This window comes from Salvelinus sp. IW2-2015, linkage group LG8 (assembly GCF_002910315.2).
Source record: "Salvelinus sp. IW2-2015 linkage group LG8, ASM291031v2, whole genome shotgun sequence".
NCBI lineage: Eukaryota > Metazoa > Chordata > Actinopteri > Salmoniformes > Salmonidae > Salvelinus > Salvelinus sp. IW2-2015.
The window spans coordinates 39,897,607-39,907,366 of NC_036848.1; the positions used below are offsets into that span (position 1 = coordinate 39,897,607).

A 9,760-nucleotide genomic window follows, 5' to 3' on the forward strand; every position below is an offset into this window, starting at 1 on the left:
CATGCAAGAGAAAAGGTTTTTATACTTTTTCTTAAAGAAGGATAACTGTAGATTCCATTAATTCAAAATGTACTTTTATTGGTGGGGATGCTTGAGAAGATTGTGGTGAAATGGGTCAGTGAATGTGTCAAGATCAGACACCAGCAACTAAGCAGATATTTAATTCAAGACCTAAACAAACAAGCCCACCCATCAAGTAAATAGAGTTACGTCATACTTCTGTGTGGCAAGAGACAATTCTATAGTAACAGGCTTCTCGCACTGTGATTAACAGCAATCTCAAACACCATATCAGACAAATTGAATCTGATTAGCTTTCTCAAACAGGCCAAGTCACTGTAAACAAATGCAGTAAATAGAATCATAATCCAAAGGCTTAGTCAGTCGTTCATTGAGTAAGTATTGCACCAGTGTGTGGGGGAAAACAAAGTGACATTTTGACAGTTTGGTTATGAATTGACCAATTATTACTCAGTGTGAGCCACAATACCTCCTTCCACAATATACATTCCACATTTGAGACATGGATTGTGTAACATACCCCACTCCTGCCTCCTAGAGAGGAACATCCTCTTGACAGACAATGGGAGTCAGTACAACCAAGAGGATGGAGGCTGGATCCCCTGATGATGGTTGGGGGCAGGATGGTGCTGCTCAGCTGTTTCGTTGTTACTGGGTTCTCCTACACCTTCCCCAAAGCCATCAGTGTCTACTTCAAAGAGCTGATGAGGGATTTTTTTCTTGTGTCACAGCGACACAGCCTGGATATCCTCCATCATACTGGCCATGCTCTATGGKTCAGGTCAGAAGACGATCAAGAGATGTTTTAGGGGCTTCTGAGCTTGAATCCTATACGAAAAACAAAGCTGTCAGATGTCAACAAAAAGGACTGCATTTTGAATGGGAGAATCAAAATAGAAAATGTGACCATCTTGGACATGTATTTTGTCTGGAGATGCAAGTTCTCTCTCTCGTAGTTCCGCATCATTTCAATAACAAATACACATGTCTTGTCTGTGAACTGTACTGAACAAAAATATAAACGCAACATTTGCTATTGAAAAAATGACCGCCACAAAAGTTATGGCGGTGCTTAGGTAAAGCAACGCACCTATAGACCTGTGTTATCATTGGCTATTTTTACTTTCCGTACACTGTGCATGTATTTTCCTGATATGAATGGTCTGTTGACAAGTCTGTCAAAATCCCTGTGTAGCGATTGGCTGAATATTGCGTCATTGCACTTTTAACGCCTTCCACTCTTGTTGCTCTCAGGAAGCGGGTAAAAGATAGTCCTCTTGTTTAGCTGGACGAGGACTGTGTCGCGAAGGCCTTTTCTTTAGAAAATAAACTCTATGTTTAACTGGAAACAGTGAACTTAGTTATTTGCGGTCTTAGTCGTTCAAGTTCCTATACCAAATATGCCAAGAGGCGGTGAGTATCCAGCGCCGTTATTTTCGCTAACGTTCCAAATGTAACGTTAACTGTTAGCTAGCCAGCCAACGTAACATTACCTCAAGAAATATAGCTTGCTAGCTAGCTACTTGGTGGATCTGGTCAAATGTATGTTCTACTTGAGTATCAACGTTTCGTGAGAACTGACGTAACGTTAGCTAACTAGCAAGCTAACTAGTTACCTAATTAGCTAGCTAGTTAGCTAGCTAGGCTACTGTCACTACAGTAGTAAGTTAGATAGCTAAACTTGGTCTGGCGAACACCATTTGTACCCAGTTGATTTCACCCAGTTAATTTCACCCCCCGTATTAACCATATGTGGCTAATGAGTTAACATTATGACACAATATAGTAAGGCAGCGAAGAAGCTCAATCACTTTCTGACATCTGTAACCATGCCGCAGAGTGAACGTCGTGTCTGACTCATCTCTGGTTTTCTGATCTACTACAACATGCCTCGCTCTCATTTGTCGTTTGTTTGTTTTTTTAGGTAAAAAAGGTCACAAGGGCCGGGGAAAGCAGTTCAGCAACCCTGAAGAGATTGATAGACAGATGAAAGCACAGAGAGAGCTGGTGAGTAAAGGACCCATGGCTCTGAGGGGATATCTAGTTTTTGCCCCTTGTGGTTAACATAGTTCTAAACAGATCCCTGTATTATAGACCACATACAGGGTTCCAGCTTTGCAAGTGCAATGTGTGGGAGAGATATTTTCAACCTGCATTTACTTGCTGATATTCCATTAATTCTTGATTTGGAACCCACTAGTGACTTAAACTCCCGTTTCAAATTGCAGGTGTAACTCTGATAATGAATAAATATTCCGTCATATTTTAAATCCAGTTATTGTACTGAGTGAGAAATGCCTTTCGAATATGTGTAGGTCTTTTTTTGGGTGAAGCTGTGTAAAGTGCTGTCATGTTCTTCCACATGTGGCTGCATCACTTAGAAGTTACTAGTTCCAGCAATGATGTTGGGAAGATAGCGATGTCCTTCAACTAAATTACGAGGGAGCTCTTTACTCTGTGCAAAAAGTGGATTTAATATTTTTCTCTATTCTGTTTTTTGGCGTTCCACCTGCCCTTGATTGGAGGTATTGTCAAGGATGGTTAAAAATGTGTTTACCTTGCAGTCTATAGCCTGGCTGCTCGACCTCCTGCACCAGTTAATTTAGCTAGTAACATTTATCTATATATTCAGAGGTGTGTGTGTGAAATACATTTCAAACACAGACATGACGTCTTGAACATGATCTAACTGGTGAATGTGTGATAGGAGGCGAACGGTGGAGTAGAGAAGGAGGAGGAGAAGTCATCAGGATCTGACGATAGCAGCAGTGAAGAGGAGGACGTTGTGAGTGCGGGATCTCCTTTTAATGTCTAGTCTGTCCGCTAAGGAATTAGAAGTGTTGTGGTTTTACTGGAATGCTCGTCAAGATGCTCCTACTCACTTACCTCAGTCAGAGCTGCAATGTTGGCTCTCTGTTCAATGTCTTAACGTTCTGTTATTGCAGAATAAGAAGAAGAGTGGAGTGGAAGGATTGATTGAGATTGAGAATCCCAACCGCATATCCCAGAAAAGTAAGAAGGTAACCGAGCTAGATGTCAACGCACCCAAAGAGCTGTCACGCCGAGAGAGGTGAGGATCTCACTTTTCCTTCAAGTCTCAGGCCTAATGCCAATGCCTAACATGAAAAGATTGAAGTCAGTGGATTTAGGAAGAGCCCATTTTGACTTGTTAGTGAAAGTCTTGGGAGTAGGTGTAGGCAAGGATATGTTATCATTCTAACGTCTTGAAAGCAGGACCCTGTTTGACTATCTTGCTTTCTGTCTCAGGGAGGAGATCGAGAAGCAGAAAGCTAAGGAACGCTACATGAAGCTTCACCTAGAGGGGAAGACAGACCAGGCACGGGCCGACCTCGCCAGGCTGGCCATCATCAAGAAGCAGAGAGAGGACGCGCAAAAGAAGAGGGACGGCCTCAAAAAAGGTGAGGGATAAGGAATCTCTCATATACTGTGCTTGTCCTTTGTGCTATACTGTCCGACAGGAACACAGGGCTTAAATGGTTAGTCAGAAAGTCATACGGGCACTGTTTATTCAGACTGTGGTTGTTCCTTTTGAATTCAGTGCCTGACTGTCTTTATCTGATTTCCTAGAAAAAGAAGCTGAAGACTCCAAGTCCAAGCGTTAGGCCTGTCTCCCGAGGACTTGGCCTGGAAAATGTTCTGGGGAGGATGGAGAGACAAGAAGACTGTAGGAGGGGAGGGGACCGATATGAGGGTTGTCAGCTCAGGGGTAACGTGTGCTTGGGCTCCTGCACTTCATCTCCGATGAGGGAAGGGTGTGAGCCGGGCGTTTTGGAGGAGACGGCAAAGGGGCACTTCAGGTTTGCCTGTTTAGTTCCTCCGTATTCTGTGAGGTCACAGCGGCAGGCGTTCTAGTGTCTTCACTCCTCCCCTGTGTTCTAATTCTAAAGCTGCTGGAGATCATTCTTTGATTATATTTTTTGCATTTTAACACTGTTTACTTATGAATGGGAAGTGTTGGGGAGGATGAGTAGGGGTTTGTATACTTTCATCTGACCTGTTATTAAGGTGAATCAGGAGGTGGTGGTTGGGATGGAGGAACACGTTATACAGGAGATCTATATGTATTCTTTATTATGTTCTGTTCCATCTCTACCATTTGTCTTCATTCACAACCTGACTGTTCAAAGTCCTTTGCCTCCAAAGGAAAGAAGAGGTCCCATAGGCAGAAATGTCTCAGACAAAACATGTATAAAGGAATTAGTCAGCCTTTATGCCACTTCTATTTAGGTGTTGGAGTTTTTACCCTTTATTCTGTCAGTGTTTCTGCCCAGACATGTTCAGCGCGTTTGAGTCGCCACCTGGCTCTAATTTCTGATTGAACCACCTTGCAGCGTAATGTCTTGTAGTCAAAAAGGAGATCTGTTGGAATAAAAATTCATTGTTAATATTTCACAATTATGTTGAAAAAGCATTGCTGGGGCCTCATACAGTCTCTTTTTCAGTGCTATGGGTTTCTCTTCTGTAATTTTTTTGTTTTGGCAGTTTACACAGGACAATGTCAATGGTCGCGTTCCCCTGCTCAGAAGTTGGATGCATCGACCAATGGTTGCGTGCGTCCTCATCGACTGTGTGGTCAGGCACCAGATTGCTATAACATAATGTGGTTAGCTGATTGGTAAAATACCTTTCTGGGCGTTGTAAGATTTGGCATGCATAAGCAACGGCTAGGCAGAGGAATGCGCCCACTCTATTAGTCATGAGGATGCTATGCTATAGTGTGATGGTTGGAACCTGAGATGCCTTTTAACAGGAAAGCAATATTCTATGACTGGAGGTGGCTGAAACTAATTTCTCTCTTGAAAACATACAGTATATACAAAGTGTTTTAATGTTTATAAAAATGACTCTCCAGGATTGGTCAGAATTGTTTGATTTTTGTCTGTATTTGAGTTCATTTGTTGTATAGAAATAAATTAATAGATACATTAATAACCATTGTTTTGGGTATCATTTATTTTTTATTGAATGGACTTGTAATACATTCTTAGCCTACGCCGCACCATGCACATCACACAGTGCATTTTTAAAGTATTCAGACTTTTACACATTTTGTTTTGCTCCAGCCTTATTCTAAAATGTATTAAATGAAAAACATTTTCCTCATCAATCTACACACAATACCCAATAATGATAAAGCAAAAATTGGTTTTTGGAAATGTTTGCAAATGTATTTATTTTTTAAAACAAGGTAAGTATTCAGACCTTTGCTGACACTCGACATTGAGGTCAGGTGCATCCTGTTTCCATTGATCATTGTTTCTACAACTTGATTGGAGTGCAACTGTCGTAAGTTCAATTGATTGGTCATGATTTGGAAATGCACACAGCTGTCTATGTAAGGTTCCACAGTTGACCATGCATGTTAGAGCAAAAAGCAAGCCATGTGATCGAAGGAATTGTCCGTAGAGCTCAGACAGGATTGTGTCGGCACAGATCTGAAGGGTACCAAAACACTTCTGCAGTATTGAAGGTCCCCAAGAACACAGTGGCCTCCATCATTCTTAAATTGAAGTAGTTTGGAACCACCAAGACTCTTTCTAGAGCTGGCTGTCTGGCCAAACTGAGCAATCGAGGGAAAGAATTCTGGTTCCCAAGAACAATGGCCTCCATCATTCTTAAATGGAAGWAGTTTGGAACCACCAAGACTCTTCCTAGAGTCGGCCAAACTGCGCAATCGGGGGAGAAGGGCCTTGGTCAGGGAGGTGACCAAGAACCCGATGGCCACTCTGACAGAGCTCCAGAGTTCCTCTATGGAGATAGGAGAAGCACTCTACCAATCAGGCATTTAGGGCAGAGTGGGCAGACAGAAGCCACTCCTCAGTAAAAGGCACATAACAGCCCGCTTGGAGTTTGCCAATAGGCACCTTTAAGGAATCTCAGACCATCACAAGCAAGATTATCTGGTCTGATGAAACCAAGTTTGAACTCTTTGGCCTAAATGCCAAGTGTCACATCTGGAAGAAACCTGGCACCATCCCTACAGTGAAGCATGGTGGTGGTAGCATCATGCTGTGGGGATGTTTTTCAGCAGGAGGGACTGAATGGAGCTCAGAGATATCCTTAATAAAAACCTACTCCAGAGCACTCAGGACCTCAGACTGGGGTGAAGGTTCACCTTCCAACAGGACAACAACCCTAAGCACACAGCCAAGACAATGCAGGAGTGGCTTCGGGACAAGTCTCTGAATGTCCTTGAGTGGCCCAGCAAGAGCCCAGACTTCAACCTGATCGAACATCTCTGGAGAAAGCWGAAAATTTGCTGTGCAGCAATGCTCCACAGCTATTCTGACAGCATGAGAGAAACTCCCCAAATACAGGTGTGCTAAGCTTGTAGCGTTATACCCAAGAAGGCTCGAGGCTGTAACCGCTGCCAAAGGTGCTTGAACAAAGTACTGAGTAAATGGTCTGAATACTTACGTAAATGTGAAATATCATTTTATTTTTTTTATATCCCCAATTTCGTGATATCCAATTGGTAGTTAGTCTTGTCCCATTGCAGTAACTCCTGTACGGACTAGGGAAAGGAAACACTGTACAACTGGTGACCGTGTCAGTGTGCATGCGCCCGGCATAGGTGTCGCTAGGCCGCCTCATGGGTCTCACAGCCGGCTGCGACACAGCCTGGGATGGAACCRGGATTTGTAGTGATGCCTCAAGCGCTGCGATGCAGTACCTTAGACCGCTGCGCCACTCAGGAGGTCCGTTTTTTAAATTTTATATATACTTTTGCGAACATTAAAAACCTGTTTTTGCATTGCCATTAAGGGGTATTGTGTGTAGATTGATGAGGGGGGGGAAAACGATTTAATCCATTTTAGAATAAGGCTCTGATGTGGAAAAAGTGAAGGGGTCTGAATACTTTCTGAATGCACTGTATGACATTGCAGAAGTTGTAGGCCGAATTATACTGACTTTTTTTTATGCCTCATATAGAACATTTTGTTCTTGCACACCCCAAGCTTTTCAGAGCTGGACAAAAGATCTGCTTTGGCTTCAATAGCTGATGCGAATGCTCTGACAGACGGTGTGAAATACGTTGAGTCCACTGCTTGGCTTCTAGGGTGTCGTTGAACAGAGTGATAACGCACAAGATTATGATACTGTAGTGGATTTGGGGGACAGCACTTATGGTGGCTATAATACATATAGGTGAAACTTTTTTTTTTTTGAGATGGTAGCTGAAGACTATACATTTTGGATATTGCTAATTTTCCACACCGTTCACCAATCTACCCATCACCCCACACCTAGTGACTATCTCTTTGCAATTTCACTGTGACCACCAGGCTGCAGTATTTGATAAGGCCGTAACAGCCAATCTGCCCATGGGCCTATATGCAACTGTACTGATGTTGTAGATAAACTGGACATTTTCAGAAAAGCATGACATCTGTATTTAACCAGTGGTGTCAACTATAGTATAAGCCTATCAGAAAGCAAAGCTAGGATAGATTGCTATTGTGTCACCACTCACATACCATAATTATTAGACTCATTATGAGAAGTGATGCCTAGACTTCAATAGATTGTGTTTCCCCTTTTCTCTCTCTCTCACATCCTGCTCCTATGAGTGCTGTCGACAGACCGCTTCCATTTACAGAAGCAGAGACAGAACAGAAGCCATGAATGTCAGATCGTCCAGTATTATTAGCCCATAATATCACCATAGACGTTGTATTTAGATTCTCATGTAAAGTAAAAGTATCGTGCATATCCTCAAGTCATCGGGGGACTGATGTTGACACAGACAGGCCTGTATTCAGTGATGTGTTTTGAAAAGAAATTGATAGGTGTGTCTTGGTAAATCCTTGTTAGTAGCTACTACAAGATTTACCAAGGGCCCTTGCACAATCTACTATGCATGGTGCATCCTCAACCAGCACATCCAAAATTAAAGATGCAGAATACTACATCTAGGCAGACATACAGTATACAGCAGATTAGCAGATCAACTAGATTCAGCCATAGGCAGATTTTTTCTTGACCAAGGCCCTTCTCCTCTGATTGCTCAGTTTGGGGGGCGGGAACATAATTACAAATAATTTCTAGATTGCAAATTAACCACAAGAAGCCAAAACAGATATAATATTTGACTAAAACATAATAATTTCAAATCTTGCTTACATTTGTATACAATCACATGTCTCTCTATTTTGTTTTGGAAAACTTGGGAACAGATTTACAAAATTAATATAACTTGAAGCTGATTTCCTGGAGTTTTTACAGTCTATTATGTCCAACATTTAAAATTATTTTATTTATGCTCATAGAACATGAGGTTCCACATAAAACCACCCGTGGGTCACCAGTTGGGGAAACCTGGTATACAGTATACTTTGAGTGTACAAAACATTAGAAACAACCTCCTAATATTGAGTTGCACCCACTTTTGCTCTCAGAACAGCCTCAATTCATCGGGGCGTGGACTCTACAAGGTGTTAAAAGCGTTCCACAGGGATACTGGCCCATGTTGACTCCAATGCTTCCTACAGTTGTGTCAAGTTGGCTGGATGTCCTTTGGGTGGTAGACCATTCTTGATACACACGGGAAACTGTTGAACAGGAAAAACACAGCAGCGTTGCAGTTCTTGACACAAACCGGTCTGCCTGGCACCTACTACCATACCCCGTTCAAAGGCACTTAAATATTTTGTCTTGCCCATTCACCCTCTGAATGGGACACATACACAATCCATGTCTCAATTGTCTCAAGGCTTAAAAATCGTTCTCTAACCTGTCTCTTCCCCTTCATCTCTACACTGATTGAAGTGGATTTAACAGGTTACATCAATAAGAGATCATAGCTTTCACCTGGATTCACCTGGTCAGTCTATGTCATGGAAAGAGCAGGTGTTGCTAATGTTTTGTATAATCAGTGTATATGACTCAGACCATTAGTTTATATCATCAATCATACATATGGAAGTTTACATCCTATAACTGTATAGTACAGTAATATATTCCATCAAACTGATCATCCTCAATTAAAGGTGCAGATTACGACATCTAGGCAGGTATACAATGCATTTGGAAAGTATTCAGACCCCTTGACTTTTCTACATTTTATGACGTTACAGCCTTATCCTAAAATGTATTAAATAAATGTTTTTCCTCATCAATCTACACACAATACGACATAATGACAAAGGGACAATAGGTTTTTAGACATTTTTGCAAATGCATAAAAAAATACTGAGAAATACTTTATTGACATAAGTATTCAGACCCTTTGATATGCGACTCGAAATTGAGCTCAGAACACTTTCCGAATGCACTGTAAGGCTATCTATGCCTCAGATACTGTATATACAGTGCATTCGGAAAGTATTCAGACCCCTTGACTTTTTCCACATTTTGTTACGTTACAGCCTTATTCTAAAATGGATTAAATAGTTTTTTCCCCCTTATCAATCTACACACAATACCCCATAATGACAAAACAAGTTCAGTTTTTACAAATTTTTTTGCAAATTAAAAACTGAAATTTTACATTTACATAAGTACTCAGACCCTTTATTCAGTACTTTGTTGAAGCACAATCAAATTATATTTTATTTTTGAGATTCTTCAAAGTAGCCACCCTTTGCCTTGATGACAGCTTTGCACACTCTTGGCATTCTCTCAACCAGCTTCATGAGGAATGCTTTTCCAACAGTCTTGAAGGAGTTCCCACATACTGAGCACTTGTTTGCTGCTTTTCCTTCACTCTGCAGTCCAA

At 41.6% G+C, this 9,760-nt stretch overlaps 1 protein-coding gene across 2 annotated transcripts; it reads left to right on the top strand.

The window, feature by feature from the left end:
• The first annotated feature begins 1,257 nt into the window (after window positions 1-1,257).
• pdap1a (pdgfa associated protein 1a) lies at window positions 1,258-4,138 on the top strand. 2 transcript variants are annotated; one of them, XM_023993348.2, is made up of 6 exons: window positions 1,258-1,434; window positions 1,946-2,028; window positions 2,729-2,806; window positions 2,967-3,091; window positions 3,289-3,440; window positions 3,610-4,138. In XM_023993348.2, the coding sequence occupies exons 1-6, from the start codon at window positions 1,422-1,424 to the stop codon at window positions 3,642-3,644; spliced, it is 486 nt and encodes a 161-aa protein (XP_023849116.1). In that variant the 5' UTR covers window positions 1,258-1,421; the 3' UTR covers window positions 3,645-4,138. The 2 variants fall into 2 exon arrangements, with proteins under 2 accessions (XP_023849116.1, XP_023849117.1); XM_023993349.2 differs by having other exon boundaries at window positions 3,616-4,138.
• The last annotated feature ends 5,622 nt before the right edge of the window (window positions 4,139-9,760 follow it).